The sequence below is a fragment of the Hippocampus zosterae genome, chromosome 7 (assembly GCF_025434085.1).
Source record: "Hippocampus zosterae strain Florida chromosome 7, ASM2543408v3, whole genome shotgun sequence".
Classification (NCBI taxonomy): domain Eukaryota; kingdom Metazoa; phylum Chordata; class Actinopteri; order Syngnathiformes; family Syngnathidae; genus Hippocampus; species Hippocampus zosterae.
This window is the reverse complement of record NC_067457.1, coordinates 24,256,366-24,282,802: the sequence shown is the minus strand read 5'-3', so window position 1 is coordinate 24,282,802 and position 26,437 is coordinate 24,256,366. Positions and strand designations below refer to the sequence as shown.

The 26,437-nt window shown below is 51.4% G+C and overlaps 1 protein-coding gene across 6 annotated transcripts in view; it reads right to left on the bottom strand.

The window, feature by feature from the left end:
• The window catches only part of col11a2 (collagen, type XI, alpha 2), a 30,142-nt gene that overhangs the window by 1,560 nt on the left and 2,145 nt on the right, over nucleotides 1-26,437 (bottom strand). Inside the window, exons 4-67 of one of the 6 annotated variants that reach the window (XM_052069971.1) lie at nucleotides 23,051-23,892; nucleotides 17,272-17,433; nucleotides 16,138-16,348; nucleotides 15,678-15,840; nucleotides 15,467-15,589; nucleotides 13,553-14,476; nucleotides 12,735-12,854; nucleotides 11,341-11,562; nucleotides 10,569-10,622; nucleotides 10,303-10,344; nucleotides 10,164-10,226; nucleotides 10,016-10,090; nucleotides 9,802-9,888; nucleotides 9,339-9,395; nucleotides 9,194-9,247; nucleotides 9,061-9,114; nucleotides 8,939-8,992; nucleotides 8,814-8,867; nucleotides 8,682-8,735; nucleotides 8,553-8,597; nucleotides 8,268-8,321; nucleotides 8,146-8,190; nucleotides 8,010-8,063; nucleotides 7,891-7,935; nucleotides 7,665-7,718; nucleotides 7,548-7,592; nucleotides 7,379-7,432; nucleotides 7,260-7,304; nucleotides 7,118-7,171; nucleotides 6,917-7,024; nucleotides 6,725-6,778; nucleotides 6,584-6,637; nucleotides 6,459-6,503; nucleotides 6,312-6,365; nucleotides 6,146-6,190; nucleotides 6,006-6,059; nucleotides 5,874-5,927; nucleotides 5,730-5,783; nucleotides 5,457-5,654; nucleotides 5,328-5,381; nucleotides 5,107-5,214; nucleotides 4,922-5,029; nucleotides 4,758-4,811; nucleotides 4,626-4,679; nucleotides 4,438-4,545; nucleotides 4,309-4,362; nucleotides 4,181-4,234; nucleotides 4,043-4,096; nucleotides 3,876-3,929; nucleotides 3,699-3,806; nucleotides 3,574-3,627; nucleotides 3,428-3,481; nucleotides 3,294-3,347; nucleotides 3,160-3,213; nucleotides 2,565-2,672; nucleotides 2,431-2,484; nucleotides 2,176-2,337; nucleotides 2,042-2,095; nucleotides 1,486-1,521; nucleotides 1,338-1,391; nucleotides 960-1,245; nucleotides 732-841; nucleotides 528-596; nucleotides 206-442 (exon numbers count right to left, since the gene is read on the bottom strand). In XM_052069971.1, the coding sequence (XP_051925931.1) occupies nucleotides 206-442; nucleotides 528-596; nucleotides 732-841; nucleotides 960-1,245; nucleotides 1,338-1,391; nucleotides 1,486-1,521; nucleotides 2,042-2,095; nucleotides 2,176-2,337; nucleotides 2,431-2,484; nucleotides 2,565-2,672; nucleotides 3,160-3,213; nucleotides 3,294-3,347; nucleotides 3,428-3,481; nucleotides 3,574-3,627; nucleotides 3,699-3,806; nucleotides 3,876-3,929; nucleotides 4,043-4,096; nucleotides 4,181-4,234; nucleotides 4,309-4,362; nucleotides 4,438-4,545; nucleotides 4,626-4,679; nucleotides 4,758-4,811; nucleotides 4,922-5,029; nucleotides 5,107-5,214; nucleotides 5,328-5,381; nucleotides 5,457-5,654; nucleotides 5,730-5,783; nucleotides 5,874-5,927; nucleotides 6,006-6,059; nucleotides 6,146-6,190; nucleotides 6,312-6,365; nucleotides 6,459-6,503; nucleotides 6,584-6,637; nucleotides 6,725-6,778; nucleotides 6,917-7,024; nucleotides 7,118-7,171; nucleotides 7,260-7,304; nucleotides 7,379-7,432; nucleotides 7,548-7,592; nucleotides 7,665-7,718; nucleotides 7,891-7,935; nucleotides 8,010-8,063; nucleotides 8,146-8,190; nucleotides 8,268-8,321; nucleotides 8,553-8,597; nucleotides 8,682-8,735; nucleotides 8,814-8,867; nucleotides 8,939-8,992; nucleotides 9,061-9,114; nucleotides 9,194-9,247; nucleotides 9,339-9,395; nucleotides 9,802-9,888; nucleotides 10,016-10,090; nucleotides 10,164-10,226; nucleotides 10,303-10,344; nucleotides 10,569-10,622; nucleotides 11,341-11,562; nucleotides 12,735-12,854; nucleotides 13,553-14,476; nucleotides 15,467-15,589; nucleotides 15,678-15,840; nucleotides 16,138-16,348; nucleotides 17,272-17,433; nucleotides 23,051-23,168 (6,102 nt within the window). In that variant the 5' untranslated portion in view covers nucleotides 23,169-23,892. Of the gene's footprint in view, nucleotides 1-205; nucleotides 443-527; nucleotides 597-731; nucleotides 842-959; nucleotides 1,246-1,337; nucleotides 1,392-1,485; nucleotides 1,522-2,041; nucleotides 2,096-2,175; nucleotides 2,338-2,430; nucleotides 2,485-2,564; nucleotides 2,673-3,159; nucleotides 3,214-3,293; nucleotides 3,348-3,427; nucleotides 3,482-3,573; nucleotides 3,628-3,698; nucleotides 3,807-3,875; nucleotides 3,930-4,042; nucleotides 4,097-4,180; nucleotides 4,235-4,308; nucleotides 4,363-4,437; nucleotides 4,546-4,625; nucleotides 4,680-4,757; nucleotides 4,812-4,921; nucleotides 5,030-5,106; nucleotides 5,215-5,327; nucleotides 5,382-5,456; nucleotides 5,655-5,729; nucleotides 5,784-5,873; nucleotides 5,928-6,005; nucleotides 6,060-6,145; nucleotides 6,191-6,311; nucleotides 6,366-6,458; nucleotides 6,504-6,583; nucleotides 6,638-6,724; nucleotides 6,779-6,916; nucleotides 7,025-7,117; nucleotides 7,172-7,259; nucleotides 7,305-7,378; nucleotides 7,433-7,547; nucleotides 7,593-7,664; nucleotides 7,719-7,890; nucleotides 7,936-8,009; nucleotides 8,064-8,145; nucleotides 8,191-8,267; nucleotides 8,322-8,552; nucleotides 8,598-8,681; nucleotides 8,736-8,813; nucleotides 8,868-8,938; nucleotides 8,993-9,060; nucleotides 9,115-9,193; nucleotides 9,248-9,338; nucleotides 9,396-9,801; nucleotides 9,889-10,015; nucleotides 10,091-10,163; nucleotides 10,227-10,302; nucleotides 10,345-10,568; nucleotides 10,623-11,340; nucleotides 11,563-12,734; nucleotides 12,855-13,552; nucleotides 14,477-15,466; nucleotides 15,590-15,677; nucleotides 15,841-16,137; nucleotides 16,349-17,271; nucleotides 17,434-23,050; nucleotides 23,927-26,437 lie in introns of those variants that run through there. The other 5 variants (XM_052069973.1, XM_052069976.1, XM_052069975.1 and 2 more) reach the window with 5 other exon arrangements.

Genomic DNA, 26,437 nt, shown 5'->3' with positions numbered 1-26,437 from the left:
GTCATTTGTGCCTCTGTCACCTCTGGAACACACTAGACTTTGGAGTCATCCAAAGTCAAGAACTCCGTGACAAAAAAAAACAAAAACAACAACAAAAAATATGTCATTGGTGTTTTGAAAAATGAGGGTTACAGAACTCTAAAGTGTCTCTGATAAATCGAAAAAACACCCCACAACGGGTCGATTCTCTCAATTCCTGACTCACAGAGCATCCGTCCACCAGCGCTTTGATGTACGGGTTGGTCTGGTAGCTCAGCTCATCTTCGTTGGCGCCCTGGAAGTGCAGCGCCCTCTTGTGGTTGTTGTTGGCACTGCGGTCGGCCCAGGCCACCGAGCGGTGGCAGTGGTAGGTCAGGTTTTGTCGGGCCACCACGCTCAGAAGGCGCAGGAATCCCAGCTGGACCACGCCAACCGGCTCGCCATCAGAGTCCACGTAGGAGAACTGCGAGGGGGAAGGAGGCAGTTAAGGATGGTGGGGATGTTGAGGGCCACTTGGAACGCAGCCTTCATGTTGGAGGGGGACTGACCTTGCCGCCTGTCGCAAACTGACTGTACCAGGAACCTGGCGTCTCTTTTTCCCATGAGCTCATCTTCACCTGCCATCACAAGCACATTGCGTGAGAAAAATGAGCGATTGCACCAATAGTCGTCCCAACATTTGGGTTCCCTTTTCCTAATCCGAACACCAAGTGAACATGACCACCATGTGTGACGCGAGGGACGGGACTGACCGCGTTGATGCTCTTGTGGGGATACAGGCACGTCTCACCGCTGGTGAAGTTACAGAAGACCTTGAATGAATCTCTGGAGCAGCCCTGGTTGGGGTCAATCCAGTACTCTCCTGTTTTTTTGGAGGGTGGGGGTGATGGGTTTAGAGGGAGTGGATATGAATCATGACATAAGGTCAGAGCAAAGCGAGGCTTCATGAGAGGAGGCACGCGGGAAGAGAGTCTCCTTACCGTCTTGGAGCTCAGGTTGGCTGAGGCGGAGATCCTGGCAGGTTCTTGCGGGACTGTCCTGCGTTCCCATCGGGAAGCGCATGGTCTCGATCTCCTGTCGTAGTGAGTTGAGGGAACCGAAGATCTCTTCCATGCCCTCGCTGGCCATATAGAACTCGGCGCCGGCAGTGTCAGAGGCGGGCATCTCTGCGTCGAACTCGGGGAGCAGTTGGCTGGCGTCGATGGAGCGCTTGGACTTGGGGCTCCTCTGGATAGGGAGCGGCTGGATGACCTCGCCAGGCGGGCCCTGATTGGGGAAAAACAAAACAAAAAAAAGATCACTCAAGAGTCAGTCCTCTTCCATGTTCACACTTTGAAAATGTGAGAGAAATTACACACAGGAAGTCCTGGCGCTCCCGGAACACCTTTTTCTCCTTTGGGACCAGATCCTCCCTAAACACAAGCAGAGGAGGAGGAGGAGGAGAGAGTCAGGAAGAATTGAACCGCCTCCTCCATTTGTTCACCAACATAAAAATACAATACTCACAGAGGCACCCTTGGCTCCTTTGACTCCTTGAGGACCCTGAAGACGACAGGAAGTGTGAGACGGTCTCAGCGCAAAATGTATCACTCTGAGATGAGGGACCTGGTATACTAAGATCCCAAGTAGAGGTCTCCCTTCATATTGTGTTTAATCTTATCAACGTGTGCAGGCTGTTGGCGGGCGTGGCCAATCATTGACTTCAGATTCTGGCACAATGGTGGAGCTCTGATAGTTTTCAAGTGGAATTATGGGGAGAAGAGGCAACCAAAATTGATGGCTGTGTTCCAGAAAAGCAATCTCACGCGATGATCATTTTGGCACAGAAGCTGAAAGGCTGCTCAGGGAGAAGCCAGCACGAGTTCTGAAAAACCCAAAAAGAAGTTTGGTCATCTGTGACCTGGCATGACTCCTTCTTGTGACTGGCTCCAAGGTCAGCCCTGAGATCATTCAGCGCCATAAATTGCAGAGCTCGACGGACGATATGTCACAACAGTGTTTGCTTCTGGGATTTCAAAGCGGTTTACAAGAGGGGAAACGAAGGAGAAGGGCTACCACTCACAGGAGGACCAGGGGGACCAGCCGGGCCGAGGGGTCCGGTGCCACCGGGCATTCCCTGGAATCAGGAGCAGACGACTCATCACAACTGTCCTCATCATCAGCATCAAACCCCACAAATTTCCCTGTCAGACTTACAGTCTCTCCCTTTGGTCCGCTGGTCCCATGAGGTCCGGGCAGACCTCGGTCTCCTTTCTCTCCCTGCTCTCCCGGAGGTCCAATAAGGCCAAGAAGACCCGGATGTCCCTTCTCTCCTTTTGCACCAGGGTCTCCTCGCAGACCCAGCAAACCCGGTGGTCCCTGGAGAAGAGACCCAGAGGAAGACCAGAGTTCAATTTAGAGAACTGCAAAGGGACGATCGTCCCAGAAAAGACCAGGACGCTGGGATCTTACAACAGGTCCAGGTGGTCCCTTTGGTCCGGAGGGGCCGGGAGATCCTTGCTCACCCTAAAATGAATAAACATACTCATCACACACACACAGAAAATCTGCATTCCCTGCTACACAAACTCCAATCTTTGACTGACCACTGATCCTGGGAGACCTCTCAGACCCTCAGTTCCTGTTTTTCCTGGTTGGCCTTGAGGACCGACAGGACCCGTCTTGCCTGGGGGGCCAAGGGCACCTGTGTCGCCCTGGACGGAAGGTACAAACACAGATGTAATAAATAAAGGAATAATCAGAGAAAAGAGTTTGACGGTAAATCATGAGCATGACCGAGTTGAGAGTGTTGTGATAAAAGTGAACTCTGGATGTCACCGTTTTCAATTGTGTCCCCGACATTGCTCAGATTTCCTGCTTAATGGTATTTATACAGTACATTTTAACAAATTAATGTCATTTATCACCCTGCCCACAATTTAATATTCAACGAAATTTGAAGGCTCCGAAGCTAATAAAGCTAATAGCCAAAATCGAGAGCCAGATGGTGCCGCTCGGCTCATTTTTGCTGCTCGCAACTGAAATTAATCTTGTAGGCCATTTAAATTGTCGAGTATTATTAACCGTTTCTTCTTATTTGCATGAGACAGCGAGAGAGAGAGAGAGAGAGAGAGAGAGAGAGAGAGAGAGAGAGAGAGAGATCTATATCTCAGAATCTAAATGACTGGACTGTGGACTGACCTTGGTTCCTTTTTCTCCTTGTCGCCCCTCAGGTCCTCTTGTTCCAGCAGGACCCTGCAAACAGGCAAACAACATTCAGGACATCTCAAGAAGTCGATGCGATGCTTCATGGAACCTGCAAGAGGTGATCGTACCCTCTTTCCGGGTGGACCGGGAGGTCCGTTCTCGCCAGGGGGACCAGGAGAGCCCTGCAGCGGGAGAGGAGGATCGGCATCAGTGAGTTACTTAAAAGGCATGTCATGAACCATATCTTAAGCTTTGGACATACAGATTCTCCCTGTTCCCCATCTTCTCCTTGCTCTCCTTTGGCGCCATCTTGACCCTGAGAGGGAAAAAGAATATTCTCTTTGGTTCTCTTCATTTCTCCAACCAAGCAAATAATCAACAAGAGACATCATCCAACCGGACACTCACTCTGGGTCCAACCTCACCGGGGGGACCAGGATCACCGGGGAAGCCAACTGGACCCTAAAACCACCACAGTTTCAGATTTGAAAATGGAGCAAATGATAAGGCACGGCTCAGTGAAGGAGTCATACAGGGTTTCCTTTAGGACCGTCATCTCCTGGCCGTCCTCGTCCTCCGGCGGCACCGGCGGTTCCGGGCTGTCCGGCCTCTCCCTTCTCTCCGCGCTCACCTCGAGGACCCTGACAACAGGTGAGCAGAACCATTTTTTAAAGCATCGTTCTTTCTCCATTACCACTTGAAGAGCCCACCTTCTTTCCTGGTTCTCCTCCGATTCCGGGTGGTCCAGCCTCTCCAGGCTCTCCCTACGGAGCGTACAGAACGTGTTTTTCATGGTCGATTGAAAAAAAAAAAATCAATAAATAAAAAATCTCATGCACCTCCATAGCACACAAGTAAGAATTCAAAATGTGTCTACCTTCTCTCCAATTGGTCCAGGATTACCCAATCCTCCAGGAGGACCTTGAGGGCCCTGGTGAACATGGTAAAGTTTCAGTCTGCCATCAGTGCTGTCCATGAAAATCCGATGTTCATTTTATCAGAGCTACCAACTCACATCAGCACCATTGGGTCCAGCGGGGCCACGGGGTCCTGGGGGGCCTGGAGGTCCCTGTGGAGATGTGCATGTTTCATTGTCCAGGATTATTCATCATGTCTGCTTTGACTGCAGTCCCCTATACTCACCAGAGGTCCAACGTCTCCGTTCTCTCCCTTCTCGCCTGGTGGTCCAGGCAGTCCCTGAGGGTCAGAGTTGAAAGATGTATTCGGCTAGCTGACCTCCAAAGATCGCCAAACTTAACCATATCGGTTTACCTGCAGTCCAATGGGCCCGGGGGCACCGGGGAATCCTCTGGATCCTTCGTCTCCTTTGGCACCAAAAGGCCCCTGTTGGCCTCTTGGTCCCAGCTCTCCATCAGCACCCTGCAAACCAGAGGAGAATAAAAGCACGATTGCTACCACCTGCTGGACAGGATAACAGGAATAAAAAGCACACTACTCACGGCGGGACCAGGTTGGCCGATGGGACCCATCGGCCCAGGTGGACCAGGAGGTCCCTAGGAGAGAAGAATGATGACCAAAATGCTCTCATCTCAGACATTTTTTTTTCTATTTTGTGGTTCAGATTCACTCACGTGCTCGCCTTTTCCACCCTTGGCTCCCTTCTGTCCAGGTTCGCCCACCTCACCCTGCAATGGCAGCAACGTGAGAAGCCACGCAAAAGACGAATAGACTGAACAAGGATTGTTCTCGACATGCATTCTTACAAACCCCACCCTCTCCACTCTATGCAACTGACCTTGTCTCCATCCTCTCCGGGCCCTCCTGGGGATCCGGCTGGGCCCGGAAGCCCCACTGGACCCTGAACTCCATCCCGACCCGAAGGGCCGATTGGGCCTTTCTCACCCTGAGTGACAATAATGATGACGCATGAAAAACACATGACAGAGTCAAACGCTTTCGACTGAATCGACAAACACTTACAGGGACACCTTTCTCTCCAGCGTTACCAGGGGGTCCTTGTGGGCCTGGTCTACCAGGGGGTCCGACGGGTCCGGCAGTACCAGCAGGCCCTCTCTCACCAGGCGATCCCTATAGACGGTTTATTTAACAGACCACAGGTCAACATCATTACGTAGATTCCCAGCAGAAAGTCTAAATATTTCATGTAAATAGCGAAATGCTTTCTCTGATCTGAAACGCACAGCAGGTCCAGGAGGTCCGGCAGGTCCTTCACTTCCCTTCAGTCCTCCACCGCCCTGGAAGGAAAAATACACAGGAGTTAAACTTACTGGACAATAATACAGTGGTGGCATGGCCCATTTGACACTCACCGGGGTTCCAGGCAGTCCTCTCTCTCCAGGGAAGCCTCTCAGTCCAGGAGGTCCATCTTTACCTGGACCTCCCGGGGGGCCTGGGTCTCCCTTTGTGCCTTCCTTGCCGGAGGGGCCTGAGAGTCCCTGCTCTCCGGGTGGACCTGGTGGTCCGGGATGGCCACGCTCGCCCAAAGGACCGGTCTCTCCAGATGGGCCCTGAAGAAGAATCATGGTTGAAAAGCACGATAAGGACGCCATAAGTTGTGTCTTAACTCACACGTTTCAACTCACCTGAGGTCCGACGACTCCAGGAGGCCCCGGTGGACCCATCTTTCCTTGGAAGCCCTGAACAAAAAATTAAATCCAATGATTCTCTGTTGCCAGAGCCTTATTTTCCCCTACTAAAATAAATAAACAAATAAGACTTGAACTCACAACTTCTCCTCTCTGTCCGGGGTGCCCGGGCAGCCCATCCTTTCCTGGTGGTCCCTGTGAGGAAACACGCGAAAGCCTTTAGACTAAGACTATATTGCTAGTCTCGTGCCGCGATCCACCACCCTCACTCACAGGAGGTCCCTTTGGTCCGGGGAAACCGTTGGCTCCCTGAGGCCCGGGCAGTCCCTGGTGACACATAAAAATCACATTAGGTAGATGGATGATCGACATAAGATGAGAAGAGCACCATTTGGCGAAAAACAGGAACTCACCCTCTCTCCAAGTGGACCTGGGGGACCGTCACTTCCTGAAGTTCCCTGTCGAAAAATGAGAGGAACAATAAAACAGCAGGTGAACAAAGGAACGGCAAGTGTTTTGTCTTCAAAATAGAGGAAATCCCGTCCGTACAGGAAGTAGCTGTGCCCAACAACAACTAACCTTTGCGCCTGGCTTTCCAGTGGCACCTCGTGGTCCTCGCTGGCCTCTGGGACCCTGATGAAGGAAGGACGCAGACGGTGAAATTATGGGGGGAAAAAAAATGACAAAAGACAAAGTGGACTTTTGTGAAGGATCAACCAGCATTACCGTTGGTCCTCTTTGTCCTCTTGGTCCCGCTTTGCCTGCCAGACCCTGAAAGACAAACAACCGAGTCACAAACATGGATATGCACCCAAAGTGTGATATTACCCCAGCGGTCCGGCACTCCTTACCCTTGCTCCCTTCTCGCCATTTGAGCCAGGGAATCCCGGGAATCCTAGAGATCCCTACGAGACAATCAGATTGGCTCAAACGACCGCACGGTACATATGAGTTCGGTAAGCTAACAAAATTCTTGGACCCGATCTTTTTACCTTGGGTCCTTGTCTTCCGGGATAGCCAGGAAGTCCAGGAACGCCGAGTTTGCCCTGCAACCACACGGTGGTCTCTCTTTCATGAGCGGTCGCACAACTTAATCAAATACTTGCAAAGGTGATTATCGCTTAACTTTGAAATACAAACGTGACGCAAGGGAATCAACCTCCGGGGTGAACACCACCACCTACCTTTTCTCCAATTGGACCGAGGGGACCGAGTTCACCGGGGGGCCCGACTCGTCCCTTTGGCCCCTCTGGGCCGTCCTCTCCCCTGGGGCCCGACACACCGATCTCACCCTGGCAGCAAGAGAATGAATGCGCTTCAGTGAATCGGAGCGTCGGGAGATACACAACTCAGAAGGTGGGAAAAGGCCTATCAGTCCATATTACCCTCTCTCCTTTGACGCCAAAGTCTCCCTTAATTCCAGGGAAGCCATCTTCTCCCTAGAGACACCAAGATGTTCATTCATACGCTCGTTGTTTGTATGTAACTAGCAGAGTTTTACTCAGTAAGAGATGATCACGCGCGCACCTTCTCTCCCTTGTGGCCCTTCAGTCCTCGGATTCCTTGCTCGCCCTGTGAGCACAAAGCATCAGAAGATTCACCAACACTCGAAAGCACCACGGACCAAAAGGCCACATTGAACTGACCTTGATGCCACGAGGGCCAGGATAACCAACAGCTCCCTGGGGGCCGTTGGGGCCCTGCAGACAAGTACGGGATGTGGATTTGGTCACGGGTAACTGGCATTTGGCTCCGGAGATGTTTCTCTGGTAACAAGTGTTTGTGCGACGGATGCGCCAATTCTGTGTCACGTACCTGGTTTCCTTTGGTGCCGGGGGGGCCCTCTTTTCCTGGGTGACCCTGGGGTGGAAGGACGGTAGTGTTGATTACACTATTCAGGTGGAACTACACAAATCGATAACAGAAACTCACAGGGGGGCCGTCAGCGCCTGGCATTCCCGGCAGACCTGGTTTTCCTGTGGGCCCCTGCAGGAAGTAAGAATGGCCTCGATGACACTTTGCATGTTTTACGCTCGAAAGTAGAACAGTTAGTCAGAGTCACTTGACGGGCTCGGACGTATCACCTGTGGGATTGACCGGCATCTGGTCAAGAGCCAGTGTCACCCCCAAAAAAAAAACACTCTCTCCTCAGTCTTACCTTCTCTCCTGGAGGTCCCATGGCTCCCTGAGGTCCTGGCATTCCCTGTGCGGAAACACTCAGAGGTTAAAAGTGTCGGATAAACTATGGATAAAAAGTGAGAGGGTTCGATGTTTTACCTGAGTTCCCGATGTCCCCTGCTGACCTGGAGGTCCAGGCTCTCCTTGAGGACCCTGACATCAGAAGAAGACTTAAATAGGTCAATGCGCGACTGACTACGGGAGAATTAAAGTGAGGAGATGACGAGACACAGACCAGGTTGCCTTTGGGACCAACGGGCCCATCGTTTCCTCGAACACCCTAAGAGAAGGAGAGAACCCAGATCAGGGAGGCTTCAGTGCCATTGCAGGAGTAAAATAAAAACTGTTGTGACTCACAGGAGGTCCGGGAATTCCTGGAGGACCTTTGGGACCGAGCAAGCCACGAGGTCCCTAGAAGGAAAGGGGGGGGATAGAAATAACGTTAAAAGAAAAACAAAACAATCTTGCATGCGCTGAGAGCACCACAAATTACAGCTTCTAAAATGAGCTTTGCACTAAGAGAATGCGAAGAGCGAGAAACATCAGCTCGCCATTGCTGCTCTGCACGCTCCTCTGACCCGGCTACCAACGATCCATTCAAATCGACAAGCTAAAGAGCGAGGACAACCCTCAGTTACTCACAGCTTCACCGGGGAGACCTCTGGGTCCAACTTCACCATCATCGCCCTGAGGACACACGGAAGGAGAATGCCGAAAATGACAAATGTGTTTCTGATTTGACCCGATTTTCAGATTGCCATGTCTTTCTACCCTCTCGCCGTCCTCTCCTTGCGGTCCGGGGGGTCCCATCGATCCAGTGTCCCCCTGTGAACCGCGGGAACAAAAATTAGCCCAAGAAGATTCAAAGGTTGAAATTGCAGGGCGTGCTGAGGAAAGGCTTACCCTGTGGCCTTTGTCACCCGGCAAACCGGGAAGACCATCAAAGCCGCGATCACCCTGAGAAGACATCCTAGATGTGAGCGGCCACGTGGATTCTTCTAGACTTTGGGAGAGTTCAAAAGCGTTACCTTAGTACCAGGCTCTCCAGGCATTCCACGGGCTCCATCAGCTCCAGCACGACCCTGGTGGAGATAGGCGGTTAGCAAGGGAGCGCTGTCAAGCCTGCGACTCCAACAACTTCAATACTCACTCTCCTTCCCGCTTTGCCCGGTGGTCCCATCAAACCTTGAGCTCCCCTCGGTCCCTAGTGAGTTCGCAAGCTGTTTCAGGACGCCGCTCTCAAAATATCAAACATCTCACCGCCTAGTTCTGACTCTTCTTACCTGAGGACCAGGGTCTCCACTTTCTCCTTTTAGACCGTGACTTCCTGGGTTCCCCTAAAGGAGGACACGTGCATCATCTGTAGTTAGACTTGCATTCGCTTCCATCCTGGCCTCAAACACAATCTCTGGACGTGACGGGTCATACCAGGGGTCCGGGACGTCCGGTGAAACCCATCGGTCCAGGAGGTCCTTTCAGAGCCATCTGCAGTCGACAGATGGTCATTGATATACACGTACGACAACTGAGGACGTGCCTTTAAATCACACCGATGGGAAACTGTGCGCGTGGAAAAAGTAGCGAGACACCGCGAGACAACTGCCGCAGTTTCTGCTCTTCTGGGAGGACTCCCGTCAAGATGTTGGGAGGATGTTTTTGTCCATTTGTGCGATGTTCACACGAGCTCACTGAGAAGATGGTTCCATGCTTCGGCACCAAACTCATGCAAAGATTCCTTCGTGGAGCTTGTTTGGTGCAAAAGGGGCTTCCCTTGAAAACATCCTTGCCCCAAATGTTCCCACCATGCCTGTGACCGATTGACTTCTGGGTCTCGATGTTTTTATCCCGACGGCGCGCGTGATTAGGTAGCCGCGCGGCAAACGCCACTCACCCTGGCCTGAGACAAGATGGCGGCCGCTTGGGCCTCCTGAGCAGACACGACGGGACCTTTATCTCCTCCACTTTGGCCAAAGCGGAACTGTAAAAGTCAAAAGGCAAACACTCATTTGGACCGCAGGGAGGGCTCGGCTTGTCCTAGGAGAGGCCCGGCTCCGTCATCGCGCCACAGAAACACGTCTCAAGCATTTGCTGGGGAATTAACTCACAGGCAGCATCACAGAGGATCCGGGTGGTCCGGGCACTCCGTCGGCACCGGGCAGACCGGCCTTGCCGGGAGGGCCCTGTGACGCGGAGCAAGCGCATTAGTCCGGGTGCATGATGAACCATGCGACCGATGTCCGTGCTCAAACTCACCCTCTCACCAGGATCGCCGATGGAGCCGGGAGGACCGGAGCTCCCCGGAGGGCCGGTAGGACCCTAAGAGAGCGATAGAGTCGGAAGACTTGAAAGGAAGCACTTTTTGTAGGAAAAGGATCCAAGGTCACAAACTCACAGCAGGTCCTTCAGGTCCAGGGGGTCCCTCGATCAGCATACCCTGCGGAGAAGAACATCAATTCATATTTGGATGGACAGAAAGCGATTCACGAACCCTCCCTCCCCCCACCCCTCCCTCAAGGTCTTAATTCACTCAAGCCACCAAATAAACACAAACGGTTTCCTGTTTTGGTTCAGACAAAACCCAGAGTCGAAATTTGCAATCAAGTTGAGTGTGAATTCAACCCGCCCCAGAATGAAGGCAGTGACTGTGGGTCCACTCACAGGCTCGAGCACGGCTGGCTCTCCTTTCTCACCCTTCTGTCCTCTGATGGCCGCCTGAGGACAAACACATAAACGTGGCCGACGACGCACCACTGTTAAGAAAGTGAGCTTTCGCCACACCAAGTCGTAATCTCACATGCCAAGAGGAATCCACCCGTGCATTTTCGATACCACTTCTCCCGTTCGGCCTCACGGGAACCTGCAGCCTCACAATGCTGACTTCTCTCTGGATTTGTGGCCATCCGAACACAGGGCACATATCACAGACGCTAACGTTCATACCGGCAACTGAGTGGGAAAAGTGATGGCGAGGTGCCGCAGGGACGTCATGCGAGTAAAACTACGACGGTGACTTTGTGAGCAAAAACCCGCCGGTGCCGGGAAGAGGAACTTCTGCTCCGGCGCCGACCGTTCTGCCTCTTAGTGGCTGTGCGCGGCAAAGTCACCGACATCAAGAGCATTGCCAATAGGCGGCGGCACGCGAATTTGGCATGCTCTCCAATGGTTCTTTCTGAACCGCAGACACATTTCAACCAGCAATGTGACGGACGAGGGCTTGCCAGACCACCTTGACTCTTGGAGAACTCTTTTTGCCCAATATTTTCAACGTGAGCAAAATCAAAACCGAGGAACTCCATCGCAAATTTGCATTGTAACGAGAGTTTGTATCAAGACAAGAGCAAGTGCATCTGACAAATCCTGCCAAGCGCAGGTGGTTGAAATGACTGTTTTGGGGGTGGGTTTTTTTTGCCTCTGAAGCAAAATGACTTACGCGTGCCTCGTCTGTCACAGCGGACAGGGCGGGGCCAATGTCGCCTCCCACCTCTCGGGCCTCGGGCGCGTGCTCGCCGTAGTCCCGATAGGAATAGTCGTATTCCTTCAGGCCCACATCGCCGGTCACATACTCCTCGGTGAAGTGCTCCTCACCGACACCGTCCGTCGCGGTGGAATCCACCTCTTCGCCCGGCACAGCCGTCTCCGGCGCCTGTGACTGCTTTGGGGGCCCGAGGGAGCCGTGAAGGAGGGCAAGATGAACCGCGAGGCAGATGGTAAGGAGATTGTCAGGAGGAAAGGTGAGTGACAGAAAGGGAGCAAGAAATGAGTCTTACCTTGTAAAATGAGGCACATACACACAAAAGACACCCGACCGACTCGTTGCCAACATGCATTTTTCCCCGGTTGTCTTTGGAGCGTAGCGTGTATATGAAAAAAGTGTGTGTGTGTGTGTGTGTGTGTGTGTGGTTCCACAAACACCAGCTGAGGGAAACACGGTGCCCTCGTGGAATGACTTCCCCTCAAAGTGGATTCATGCAGGGACCTCATTTGAACACAAGCAAGCATCTCTGCAAAACTTGTGTTTGGCCGCCCATGTGAATATTTGTCGCAGAGTTGGCTTTGTTGGGTGAAAACCGAAGAACAAAGTGAATGATGAAACCGGTGAACTACGAGAAACACACACCGAGGGCAGCGGATGTGCTCGAGTTCACGGAGGGCTTGGCTCAAAACGCCAACGTTGGCTTCCCCCTTTTGTCACAAGACGTTTGCAGTCATCCCCCTTCCGAGATGACCGCCAAAGCCCGTCTTGGTGTTAAGGAAAAAGGAGACTGCCCCGTGTTAAAATAATAAATGTGGCGCGCGGTCCTCGGAAGGGGAGGCTTCTCGCCAAGCGGGTTCGTGTGGCGGCGGAAGCGCCACGAAAACGCTTGTGAGGTGTGAGTCACACACACGGCGGCGGTAAACGACAAGACCGGCGTGACTGCGAACGCACCCCCGCTTGCTTCCATGAACTGATGCGCTCCTGAATTTCAGATTTCACTGCAAGAAATCTCATCCAGCACATTCTTAGAAAACCGGGTAAGTCAAGGCAGTATTGAACTGGGACCATGTGCATCAGGAGGTTTTTGGTTTCTGTCCTATCACGGGGTGTTGGGGGGTGGCGTCAACAAAAGTGACACCTTTTCATGTGTCATACCGCATGATGACACGTCACTTTTTAGTTTGGCGTGATGCCGTGAACATAATTTTTTTTTTGTGGCAAAGTAACGTTTGGCGCCCTGGCATCGGCGTACCGCCAATAATGAGATAATTCGCGGGGGCCTCCGTTTAGTGAAGACTTAGGCGATGAAGTCGGATCTTATCCTGGGCGAGCTCGTGAGTGTGCGTTACCTGCGTGGGGCTCTCTTCTTGTACGACCGGCTCACCCTCGGCTTCCGGCAGCGTCTCCTCATAGAAATAATCGGTCCCTGTGGGGGTGTTGCCAGCCTCGGAATATTCAGTGTCTACATCCTGATTGGTCGAGTAGGTAGAAAAGGAGGGGGAGCAGGGAGGAAGTAAGCAGATTTGACCGGAAGAGCGAAGGTTAGTTCAAAGTCTGCTTGTGAGTTCTAAGACGAGAACACAACACACAGCATTGCGGTCGTCTCGCTGGCAACTCACATGTTTGACAAATATCACGGAAAAGAAATGTCAGCCAGCCGCCGACTATAAACCGCGCCCCGTGCGAGGTTTAGGGAGTCGCCAGGACTTAAGGGACATTTCTTTTCACGGTCTGGCAGGACGATTGTGACGGGGGTGTGCTAGCGGGCGCTGCTCTATGAAAGCTGACGCGCATCCCGGGAGAAGAAAACATCACAAGTGATGCTTCGGGATGATGCTAGCTGCGCCGCCCACCAGGAAACAACCCCCCATTAAAAAAAAAAAAAGCAGTCTCACAGGACAGATCTCCACAAATTCACAGCAAAGAAGAAAGGAGTGGGGGGGGGGGGGGAAGGAAAGCGCGCAGTGAGCCATGCTTCAGTGCGCACCGACCGCCGTGTCATATCATATGGACAAGCTGGCCCCCCCCACCGTGAAGAGCATATGATATATCAACAGAGAGCCCAGCATCCCGAAGGTCAGACTGTCCACCGCAGAAGGAGGAAGGTGACAGAAGCCGACCTCCAGAGGTCACGGGCAGGACATTGCGACCCAAGCCAGAGTCGTACCTGTTGGTAACCGCTGTCAAATTTCTTGGCTGCAACTCCGGCGCCGCCCGCCGCAGTCTTGGCAAAGGGTGGGAAAGATTTGTGCAGGGACTTGATGTTCAGGTCCAGCACCGACTTAGACTTGGTGGGTCTTGGGGGTGTGGGGCGGGAAGGAGCCGCAGTGGTCAGGACCTTCTTCAGCACGGACGACTTCTCCACCACGGCATTCGTGGATTTGCTGAGCGCGGGCTTGGCGAGGGGGACTTTGGACGCCGCCGTTTTCACCTTGACGGCGGAGGTTTTGGACGCCTTTGTGGGCTCCGCCTTGGCCGCTTTGGTGGCCTTTGGCGCTTTGCTAGCTTCTACTTTGGACGCGGATGTTGACGCGCTCGCGGTAGCCCTCTCTGATTGGACAACGGTCTTGGTTTTTGTCACGCTTTCAGTTTTGGCACCTTTCTTTTCGACCACAGTAACTTTGACGTTGCTAGTGGCTTTAGCCTCACCGCTAACTTTGTTCTCGGTTTTGCCGTGAATTTTGACTCCTTTCACTTCGACGCTGATTTTCTCGTTGGTCTTGGACGCGGCTTTATCATTTCCGGCTTTCTTCGCCTTTGCGTTTCCTCTGACCTCGGCCGAAGCTTGGGTGGTTTTCACCACGACGGCTTTTCCAACTGTCTTCTTCTCAGAAAACGCTTTCGCGCTCTTCGCCGGGGCGGTGGTGGTCTTCACCTTCGCCGCCGACGCCGTCTTGGACAGGAAGACGGCAGTGGCGGTGGGCTTGGCGGCGGCCTTGGATTTGGGTGGCTTGGCCGTGGAAGACTTGGGGCCTTTGTTGGGAAGGGGAGGCTTGACTATTTTGAAGTTCCCGCCCTTGGCCGGCTTAGCCGGGGTGGGCTTGGCTTTGACGGGGGCGGCTTTGGCGTGGGCGGCCTTCCCGTTCTTCTTCTAATGTCCGAGTTTATCGATCGGTCGCGATGTTGAATGTGTGCGAGCGGCGTGGCAAAGACACAGAAAGGAGAAGGCGATGCATAGGGTTGGGAGGGGGGGGACGGAAAGGGAGAGAAAGACAAGAGTGGCTGTGTTGAGAAACAATGACATCAAGATGGCAAAGGTCTTGGATGATTTCGTGACACTGCACAGGCATTACTGGATACAGCCGAGTCCTCCTTTGTCGTTTTGAACCAATCGGGAGCGCGTAGGACTTTCAATTGCCCATCATTGACCCCAGTGACTGATCTCTCCAGTAATGCCATTCTCAACATGAAACAACAAAGCGGCGTCGCTGGCCTGATCAAAACCAAGCCAGTTGTTGGGTGGAGGCGCAGAGGGTGTGGCTGTTACAGGCGGGGGTCAAAAACAAAAAAAATCTCCAATCTCTCCTCGTTAGTCAGACAAAGCACGCACGCTGACAAAATCAACCCGACAAGCATATGTGACGCGTACGAGATCTAAAGTGGGCTTCAAGCGGCGATGACGCAGAATGACAAACGCTCGTGTTTTCAGAGTGAAACTTCTGCTAAGACCGATTGTTGCAATCCACATTGGCAAGATCAGTCGTTACTGTTCCTGAGAAACACCGTAAGGGAGTCTTTACGAAAGGCACGCTTGGGTCGCGTGTCGAGCAGATGAGAACGCATGGGAATGACTCGAGCTTTGCTTCCTTCTCGTTTCGGATGACCTTCGTTCTTATCGCTTGACCTTCCGAATGGCCTCCCTGGAAATTTGTGCGGCCTCGTTCCGAGCGCGCTGGACTTAAGTGGTTACGCACATAGTTAAAAAAGCGAAGCGATCCGGCGGCCTCCCTTCAACTTTTGTCGATAAAAGGAGCTCACTCCTCTCCCCGAAGATACCGAAAGTGATCTCGATGGACTGAATATCCGAGGCGGCGCGGTGCCGGTGGAACGCTCAAGTGGTGCCTCCGCTGGTGCTACTCACATATGTGTTGGGGTCTTGCGCCTGGGTCTTGGGCAGGGGGGAGTCGCAGTCGGGGCTGTAGTGCTCACAGAAGTCATAGGCGGCCTGAGCGTTGGAGGCGATCAGTAGCTGCTGAATGTCTCCCTGCGCGGACGCACAGCCAGGACTAAAGATCAGAAGGGGAAGCCCTCACCCCCCACCGCCCGTCCCACAAGCCCACTCGGCTTCTGACCTGGAACACTTCCTCATCCAGCAATCGGGCTCCGAATACGGTGATGCCGTTGGTGTCCACCTCGGCGTTGCTGCTGCGGGGCAAAGCTCGGGTCATCTTCTTCTTGCAGTCCAGCATCAGGGTCACGTTCTTTTTGGACACAGAGATGGCGATGCGGTGCCACCTGCAAGGCGTGAGGAAGAAGGAAGCCGAGGGCAAATAAATAAGACAAAAATATCCGGACGCTAGCTCCTGCCCAGTCACCGAGTGCAAATTATCCAATGTGTCATCGAATCGTAGAGCATAAGATGTGTCGGAGCAAGATTGGAAGACTTGACTGGCGTCACCCCAAAAATGACCCGGGCTTAACACCTATTTGACACCGGAGCATTCAGAGACTTACGAGTTCCACACTTGCATGCGCTCGAAATTTCCCAAGATACCCCCCCGCCGCCTTGCCCCGACGGCGTTGGTTACTGACTTGCCATCAGCCAGGTTGACGCCTTTGAAGAGCGGGTAGTCCTCGGGGGCCGGCTTGCCGTGCTGATCCTCGTAGAGGAAGACGGGCGAGCGGCCGAGCTCGATCCCCAGCTGCTGGACGCCCTGCTCGCTGTAGACGGAGAGGAGGAAGGCCTGGAGACCGGCGTGGGCCTTCACCAGCGCCATTATGGAGAAGTTCTCCGGGAAGCGACCTGCAGGTGACGGGACACGAAGAAACTGGCATTTTAAGTCCAGTTCTGAGTTTTGCTTTCTTGACAAAGTGTTTGGCGTCTTTCATTATTACAAATGGGAAAGTGGTGCCCAAAGATGGAGGAAAGTAGTCGTTCGGGTTGGAATTGTTTAAGATGTGTCTATGTCCAGGAGTTTGGCCTGGAAGAGGAGTTTTTGGGGGTCGTAATATCGACAATTCTCCACATTCTTCGGGCGGGCATCAATTTCTCACGAATCTCCGCAAATAAACGCAAATGGAGCACCTCCCTCCAAAGAACAGGGGCGGGGGGCAGGGGGTTGGGGGGGGGTACGCATACAAACAGTCGGTCTGGCAGCCACAAAAGCTCCACTTGAGATCCTCTTGTGTCTCCTCACCCAGACGCATAATTACAGAGCATTTCCAAACATCGTCAACAGACGACGCCGATGGTGATTGCAGGTTCGCGCGCTTCGGGAATTCCATCTCGAGATTGCGTGACATGGGACAGCAACAAAATACATTCATGTGCACCGGTCGCTACGAGTGCGTTTGCTAGTCAAAGAGTCTGATTGGTCAAAGAAAGAACATGCCCACGCGTCCACGGAGCTGCCTGATCATAGTCACTAAAATTGTGTTCCAGTGCCGGTGCCGCAGCTGCTCGGACGTGGTTCCGGCGGTAAGGGAAGTTAAGTCTACTTTCATCCCGCAAAATAATGTCAGGTCCCCCGGGGTGCATGTCAAGGGCAAGCCCAGCATGGGGCAGGGAAATGAACCAAATCGAGACTCGCGTCGCCACAAAAAATCTGGATATGCTCGTTTTTGCACTGGAGTCTATCGAGACTAAAATCCGATTGGAAAAAAAAAACATCTCACGTGCGCATTTAAATAGTCAATTATAAGAATTTGGGTGCTCATGGAGCCTACCTGAGAAGAGCTGCTTGGTGGGGGCTGAGATCTGGGCCTTCTTGCTGATGCGGTAGGCGTGGTCAGGGTTGCTGGAGCGCCGGGACGTGCAGAAGCCCGGGACCTTCTTCACACCCTCGGGCAGGGTGGTCACCTGCATGGCCTTCAGTACATCCACGGGTTCTGCGGGGGGGGGAGGACAAAGAGGTCGTCAACCTCCGGCTGCTTTTTATATCTCCATGTTTGACCGAAGCGCCGTTTCCGGGATTGCTTTTCACCAAGATTATCGTAGTTTGCGAAAACTGATGAAACAGCGAAATCTAACCCTGAAAAAAAAAAACAAAAAACATTTCATTTCAACAAACCAAAACAAAACTGCTTTTGATTTTTTTTTTTTAATAATACTTGTTGTCTTGGTTTCCCTGGACAAGACCATGTATTTATTTCAGTGGGGCACTGGCGCGCCCCACCAAAACTCACACAGCTAACGTGCAATGAGTTGTATTTTTGTCTTCACACTTTTAATTTCAGGTACGATTTTTACTGGTGTAAAGTAATCACTGACTGTCCTCGGAGAGTATTTCTGAGAGGTGGTGTATCGTGTGCCCTAATAGGAACATTTTGGTCAATCTGTCCAAACAATTGCAGGTGAGGCCAAACCAGCAGAGGAAAAACTGAAAGTCTTAACCAAACTTCAGGACAAAGATTCCTTTCAGAGCAAGATGGTCAAAGCAAAACGTTGGAGCCGGCAAAGAAAGAAGCCAGTGAAAGTGAATCAAAGTTTGCCGTGGAGCTGTCAGATGAGCTCGACAAACAAATTCTGGCCGCTTTCATGTTCCACCATTGACACACTTTTTGGAAGAAAGTGTCACAGTGAGACGAAGAGGAAAGATGACATGGCGGGAAGTTCCGAGTTGGATTTTTTGTCAGCGCACAATGCGAAGTGATGACATCATCAGAGTGGAGCAAGGATTCCCTACCAGTGTGTCACAAGAGCTCATGGAGTATGTTTGAGTGTTTTGGTGGGGGGGGCTCATGGCGCCCACCCCTACCCCCACAGAAATGTTGAATGGGCAGCAAAATTAGCCCTAATTAGATGCATGAATTATGATTTATTGAATGGCATTCGTGTTTTGTATTTTTTGGGGTGCTACGCTGTGGCTGTGGTGCTTCACAAGTGACGGTGTGGCCCTATGACGGCAGGATCGAGTTGCAAACCAACCCCCAAAGCAGCCCCAGCACAATGTGGCACTCTGTTTTCCAGCTCAGGTGAGGCCGAGGCGCTTCCTGCCTGCCCGGCCGCCATCACTCCCGCTAAAACAACACGCCAGCCTTCGCCCAGACCCGGCGTTAAAAGACCCGGCTCGGCCCAAAGATGAAAGCGGTCGAATCTCGCACTCTTTTTTTTTTTTCCTTTTCATTCTCTCCTCATCAGCATCACAAGCGCTTACAGATGGCCGCCTCCGGGCCAATTATACGTGATCATTTCTCAATGATAATTGGAAGGAAGCAGGCGTCAGACCCCCTCCCCCACCCCCTCCCACCCCAAAACACACACATACTGTACATACACTGTATTGCAATTATAGCTAGTACAGTGTTCCAAGAGTATTTTAACAAAAGACGCCTGTGTGAGCCCGATAAACATCGTTTGAGTCGCTCCTGAACAATCTCGGTTATGATCTTAACGGGGGGGGGGGGGGGGGGGGGGTGGATCTGGGATGATGTTATTAGGATACATTATTCAGTGGTTCTCAAACTCGGTTCCCGAGGCCCCACATATGTATAGAAATAAATATTCATATACGTACACAAATATAAAAGCACGTTCATTTTAGTACAGCAATATTTTTTTCATGACTAATTATGTAACCCATTAGAAAACACATGCGCACAATCACCCCCACCCCCCACACACTTTTAACAAATATCACAGAACTCCTCCGAATGTAAATTCTCGGCGGGCCGCGTTAAAAGAACGGCTCAAATGGCAGACTTTTCCCGGTCCTGCTCCGGTGGTACCGCCGTGTCAAATACTAGACACACACTCCAGCTGACACGCTGACCCCTCACCTCTCACCTGCGCACAACGGCCGCATTGTGCGACCGGCGCCACACGAAAAACCAAGTCCGGAGCGCCCACAGAAGTCGGCAGGTAAGCTGCCTGCCTCACAAGCCGCTACAGTGAACCCTCCACGTATTCGAGATGCCACGAGGTGGCGTCAAAGCCCTAGCTAATAGGAAAGCAGCATTTGAGGTCAAGGAAATATGTTACAGTGATACATCTTTAACGCAAAGATGAACATCTTTGTATGAAGATAAGGGGCTACGTTTTGCCCGGGTTGTTCGTGGAAAGTCCACGGCAAGTTCAAATCAAATCGAATGTAAGATCAATGTTGTCAGAGCACATGTATCACAGACGCAATTCTAAACATTTTGGGCGGAGTCAATTACTCGATGCTGATTGCTGTTGTCAGGACAACAAACCTTAGCGGCCTTGACCGCAGAGCCATTCTCCGAGTGAACATCCATTCTGGTATAAGTTAGCATTTGCTCCAAATTTAGCAGTTGCTTCCGCCCATCCACCGACCACACGAGTGAGACTGTTAAGTACACGTTTGAGTTTATGGCGTTGCTGACAGGCCCTAACATTGCAAGAAGCAACTTTTTAAAAAATGTATTTCAAGACCTAAAATAAGACCCACAAGTTGGGAATGGACAATAAATGTAAACGAAAAAAATGCCGAAATGTATCTCAACGCTGCGCGAGTGAAACAAAGTTAATCCAATAAGACAGTACCGGCATTAATGTCATCTCGTGCGGTTTCGGGGGCAGCGAGGCCGTAGGGTGGATGTGGATCCCGCAGTGGATGGGACCGACCTACCCACCAACCTTTTACCCAGCCATATATTAGCATGTATCACCTATCTATAAAATCTATTGATCTTTCTATCCATCTCTTTCTGTTCATTCTTCCCTGGGTCCATTCATCCATTGAGCCACCGAGCATTTTATCAATCCAACCGTCACCATCTTTCTACCGAGCCATCTCTCCATCCATGTACATATCATCTGCAGCCGTGTGCCATCGGAGGCGGGACGAACTCATAACCTTGCGGCAAACGGGAACCCTTGTAATTGCTGCATTTAGCCACAATGACACATATCGGGGCGCATCGCGCCTGCCTTTTGAACGCTCGCGGCTGTGAACGTTTGTTTCCAAACGGCGCGGCGCGTGTCAATGTCTGGAAAAGACATGACGTGCACGAAGATCATACTAAAGAGGTCCAGCTGGCCTGCCGTGCCGCGCCAAATAACAGTGAGCAGGAATAGCATCGTGCACAGACCGCGGCCTATCATTATGGCGCTGGCTACTCTGTGGCCCCGTGGAGCGACGCTGAGACGCTGAAAACCGCCGAGAAGCGTGGGCGGACGCTCCATGTGTTGCCTCAAACCTGCGGCGCTGATGCGGTTTGGCGAAAAGGGGGGGGGGTCAGGGAGGCGTCGGGTCAGCTGGGAATGCAGGAGGGACGAGCAAAGATGTGGCAGTTAGCATTCAATACTAACACCGTTGATGCTTGCATATTGACTTGTCCACTGAGTGTTCGGAATTAGCGCATCCTCGCAGAGGAAAATTACGCAGCCCTAGACATGACATGGGAGGGGAAAATGACATTGTGGCCACAATATCGATTTTATGTGTGCCAATGGCTAATTTGTGGCCACAAAATACTCATTTGTGAATGAGCACACACAACACGTAACGGTGGCTTCACAATAACGCGCACACAAAATACTAATTTGCGTCCACAAAACCCTCAATCGTGGCCAGCGAGTCGTGACGATGTGCAGGCAAAATACACATGAAAAATACGACTAGTATTCCTGGACAGCACGGAAAGCAAATGAAGCGCACCTTCTCGACAAACAGTATGAGAAGGTACGCTCCATTTGCAAGAAGTTGTTCATGGGAAACAACACTCCATTTGGATGTCAAAACAATTCCAGGAGCAGTAATTATTATTTTGAAAAACACAACTTTGCATTTTGTGCTGATATTGTAGTCACATTTGATATCCTTTACCACCCCGTGTCACATCTACGTGGCATCGAACACATTTGCACAAGGGGCAAAGCGTGCGGGCGAGGAACTATGAGGTCAAGTTCGAAAAGCACAAGGCTGACCGTTTGGACGCCTAAAGAAGTGATGTTTTGTGGTTGGTGCGGACAAGGAAGGTTGACTCCGAACTGGAGACAGAGAAGCGGAAGGTGAGGTGGAGAAGTGATTCAGGAGGCAAAGGAGGCCCTCACAGACGCTCCATTCAGAGGAGGCCGTGTTGTGTTTATCCAGGAGGCCGTGCACAGAGCGTCCTTTGAGGACCTCGATTTGGAAAGGACCCGAACGGAGGAGGAACATCCATGTGGACAAAATGCTCCTCCTTTGAACAGAACCTCTTTCACGGCTCCTGTGGGAGATGCGCCTCCTACTCCTGCGCTCAACTGACAGCTTTCCTCCAATCACGTCGTGGATTGGTGTCATTTATTTGTCCTGTTTGACGGTCTGCTGAGCGCTGACTCCATTTGACCTAACTCTTGAAAAATAAATCCCAACAATAAAAAAGAGCATCGACTAAATGGTTGCGATACACATTTCCTAAAAAATTTTTTTCAATAGTTTGAATTATCGACGCTCCCTGAAAATTGGGAAAAAAAATAGAAACGCAATATATGAGTAATAGCGTTTGGAAAACACACTAACCCACACACAAATTGCACATTTCTCCATTGTGGGACAAATAAAGGTTTTCTTGGAAGGTGGAAGGCGTTGAGGGGGGTGGGGGGGGTTGCGAGTAATGAGGGCTCGGATCCCAAAAGAATCCAACAATGGGAAAATTTGTGAACGCCGAGCCGCAAATACGCAGGGTCCACAGTAATTGACGAATTGCTATTTGTTGCTATGTTAAGTAACGTTTGCTTGTCCTTTCATGTTGCGACTCGTCAATATACTGTAAATACAATCGACTGGGGGTGGGGAGTTGGGAGCACAGGTGGGGGCTGGATTGTAAGGTGGTCGTAGGTCCCTCTTCCATTATCAAATAAAGTTATAGAGAGGCGCTTTCACGCAAGCGTAAACACACGCGAGAGACACTGGCCGCTTTCTCCTCCGCACCGACTCCCATAAGAAGCCATTCATGAGTGGCAAAGTCCACATTGGACGCGCATGGCCAAAGAACACACCGGAGGGGAGGGAGAAGTACGGTTGGGGGGGGGTCGGGTGATGTCAATATCGACATTGTGCTAGATTCCATTTTAATTGTTTTTTTTTTGTGCAATAATTGAGCAATCAGCCCTAATTGCCAATTAATATGCGGGATGCTGCCGATGAGTGATGCGGGCGTCAATGTGCACGTTGACGCACAGGCGCACCAGCAGGCACCAATGGGCGCACTGGTGCTCAGGCTGCGATGTGTGGCATGGGAATATGTGTCAGCAAAAACAGATACTTTTTTGACAATGTTGACAGAAGCAAACCTCCCCGGAATTAAAGTGTGTTTTTTTTAAACAACCCATTAGAGTGCAGGCCAAGTCCCCCCACACCTCCCCAAAAATGTTTTTTTTGGTGTGTGTGTGTGTGTGTGTGCGTGGCGGTCGGGGTGGGGGGAGGGGCTGCACTTGTTCATGGATTTACATCCATTCTCGGGCACTAATACGCACAGTCAATTAAAGCAAACAATCGCTAAAGTGGAGGATAGGTGGTGATCCTCAAACCACTTGAAGTCGGAATGGAGGCAGTCTTACCTGCCTGCGCCGAGATGCTCTGGCACAGCGCGAGCACCAGGGCGGCCAGAGCGACGGAGGTCAGGCTCGGGCTCCATGGCCTCCGTTTCTTCCGGAAGGGGCAATCTGCAATATCCATAGTGAGCGCGGAGCGGCGGCGGCTGCTGCTGCTGCTGCTGCTGCTGGATGCAAGGGTGTCCTCTCCCAGAAAGCCAGCCGACGAGAGGCAGCTGACTGACTTAAAAAAAAAAAACAAAAAAAAAGAAGGAAGAAGAGGGCCACCAAAATGACAGCGGGGAAGGGGGGGCAAAAAAAAGCTTTGAGGGGCAGCCCTTAAAGCTCCATGGAGTCCGTCAAAGTGCAGAGCACAGACACCTGGAAGCTCCCACTCTCTCTCTCACCCTTCCCTCACTTTCCCTCTTTACTCTCTCCCACCCGAGTGTGAGTGTGTGCGTGGTGGGAGGAGAGGGATGGAGAGGGAGGCAGAGAGGGAGGCAGAGAGAGAGAGAGTCAATGTGGGAGGAAGAGAGAAAAAAAGCGTTCACGTGCGCCAGTGTAGTCTGGCAGAAAGCTTCTCAAAACGACACACCAAAGACTATAAAATGGACTAAAAATCAGACTTACTCATCATGTTTTGCATTTTTTTTTCCCCAAACTCTTCACACGCTTTTCAAATCACTTGTCCTGTGGGACATGCGACGTTGGCCAACCGGAGCTCCGTCCGCACTTTCAAACCACGCCCACCCGAGCCACTCAGTAGCCGATTGGTCCCGTCCGACGCGACCCAGTTTCGCCACGTGGGTGTTCCAGGTGGCGCCAATAGATCAGCACGTTTCCCACCTCATCAAGATGATCCTCTTTCACTGCAACAGGTGCATTTTTTGGATGCACAACTGGTTTGGTGTCATTTTGCCAGGCTCCGTTCATCATTTCTGGAGCCAAATACACAAAGGAAGGCAAATTTAAATTTTGTTTGTTTGTTTTTTTGCCACACACTAGGTAGAACATTCACAAACCTAATTTGATGCCACAAAACTGAGGCCACCAAATAAATATAGCCTGTGCACAAAGTCATTTGTAGCCGCAAAATATTAATTGAGGCCACGAAATACTAAGTTGTGTCCTCAAAAGAGAACACGAACACGCTCGCAAAATGATCAGCGGCGGCCATGACGTACTCATTTGAAGCCATAAATTAGAAGCACACAAAATTGTTTTGGGCCCTGAAATTCTGAATGCTGTCACGTGAAAGCAATTGCGGCACTCGAGTTTAACTTCATAACATTTTGGAAGGTTTGGGTTTATGCCAATTTTTTTTTTTTTCTTGTGTGTCCCAACTAAATTGGTGCCTGGCAGATTTTAAGGCGGCCTTTTATTGTTGACAGCCACGGGCGAACCTGCGCTGCTTTATCAGCTTCTCGATCAGAGGACTGACTCAGCAAAGGAGAAGGGCTCGCTAGCGTATTAAGCAAAACTGTGAACAATACGAAAGAACCGGGGACTCGACTAAAACGTCAAACTATATGTAGACATGTAGGTGCGGTTCTGTTCAGTGCATCGTCAGTGAGTCTGCTTAGAAAAGAGAGCGAGAGCGAGCGGGAGAGAAAAAAAAAAAAGATTCTTTCAGGGGGCGTCCCCACGTGAAAATGCAGGGTGGAGCTTTAATGGAAAAGGAAAGTGAGCAGCTGCACACCCTAACTATCATCCAAGCGGCTGCATGCAACAATTATCTCCAAGGAATGTATAAAAAAAGCTTGTTTGGTTTTCATACCTACATATTAGTGAGACAAATATGAATTTCAAAGTTGTCGGGCGTAAAAAGCAAAGTGCTGTCAGGACAAAATGCCAGGCTGGTACAAGCAGAAAGGTTCTGGACGGTGAACACGGATTCCTGTCTTTGTGGCCTAAAAACGGAGTTTCTTGGCTAAAAGTCGGGCATTGGGTCCTGGCCGCAGATCCACCAGCGTGAGGTCCGCTGGAGCAGACCTCGAAGGTGCCAGAAGGCGGCACGGGAAGGCGGCTCACCAAAACGCAAAAGTCCAACCTCACTTTGAAAAATATACATTGGCTAGAAGTCCACACATCTTTGTTGAAATGCCAGGTTTTTCTAAACGTGATCTGGACAACTTCAATGAAGGGGGGAAAAAAAAAATGACAGAGGCCAAGGTTGCAAAAGTGTAGACACCCTCCTTGGATGTATGTGGCTGTGTTCAGAATGAACCAATGACATTCCGACTCGGACTCCTGTTAAATGTGCGTCGGCACCATTTAAAGTGACTCCGATGAACCGCAAATAAAGTTCAGGTGTTCTAGGAGGCTTTTCCCAACTTTTAGGGGGCTCTTAATTTGCTTCGCTGCAGTTACCTTTTGAAATAATGGAACATTTTGATGTGAGCCTTGTTAAAATGTTATGATTAGCGTCAGGCCAATAAAAAAAAACCCGCACAGGTTGCCATAGCAACATTCACGAGGTGCTGCATGTCATTGGGGCAATCGAAATGGACGTCAGTCCCTCTCGAGCAACGCGAGACAGGCGAGCGATGCTATGAAAAACTCAGTTGGAGGGCGTATCTCTCCATCGCTCTCTCTGTGTTCCAAAAGCAGAAGCTTGTAATTAAACTCAAGCGGCCACGTTAAATTGCTGACTTCCTTGAAAAGTCTGTACTTTATAGGGCAGGGCAGGGCACACATACGCACCGCAGTTCACTAAAATAAAATACATGGTGGAGAGAGAAAAAAAGGTGGTGTCAGGGGGTGGAGGGGGTCACGCAGGGAGGCAGCGTCGGCCTTCCGCGCCCCGACCTCGGAGGCCAGGTAGTGAAGGAATTGAGACGGAGAAAGGGTCAGTCATTCTGGGCAGCGGCCGCAGGTCCCGCCCAGTCAGCCGCATACCTCAAATAGGCGAGAGGGAGGGGGGCTGAATATGGGTGAGCGTGGGGCATGGAAGGAGGGAGGGGGGGGGGGGGACCCAAAAGTGGGTGTCTTTTTATTTATTTATTTAAATTCAGTGCGAAAATGTGGCCGTCGGCACAGTTAGCTATAAAATTATATGATCACATATATGCAATTATGCAACGTAGCAAACAACTGCAACGATTGATTTCCTCTCATCGATATCCCTTTCCGTCACTCATGTCCACACTAAACTTTAAAAGGACGAGTGTAATTAACTGAGAATGTTAATTGCACTCAGAATCGGAGACAAATGGAAGAGTGCCAAAATTGGAGCCCCGTCCGGTCTTAGGGAAAGTGCTGCCTGCCAGCCTGCCTGCCGAAGCATCGGTGGAAAGGTACCGGCCTAAGTGAAGGAGAAGGGTGTGCGGTAGGGGTGGCAGAAGGGCGGAGGGGGCACAAAGGCATGCTGAGGGTGAGACGGAATGAAAGAGAGCCATTGACGGAGGCAGAGGG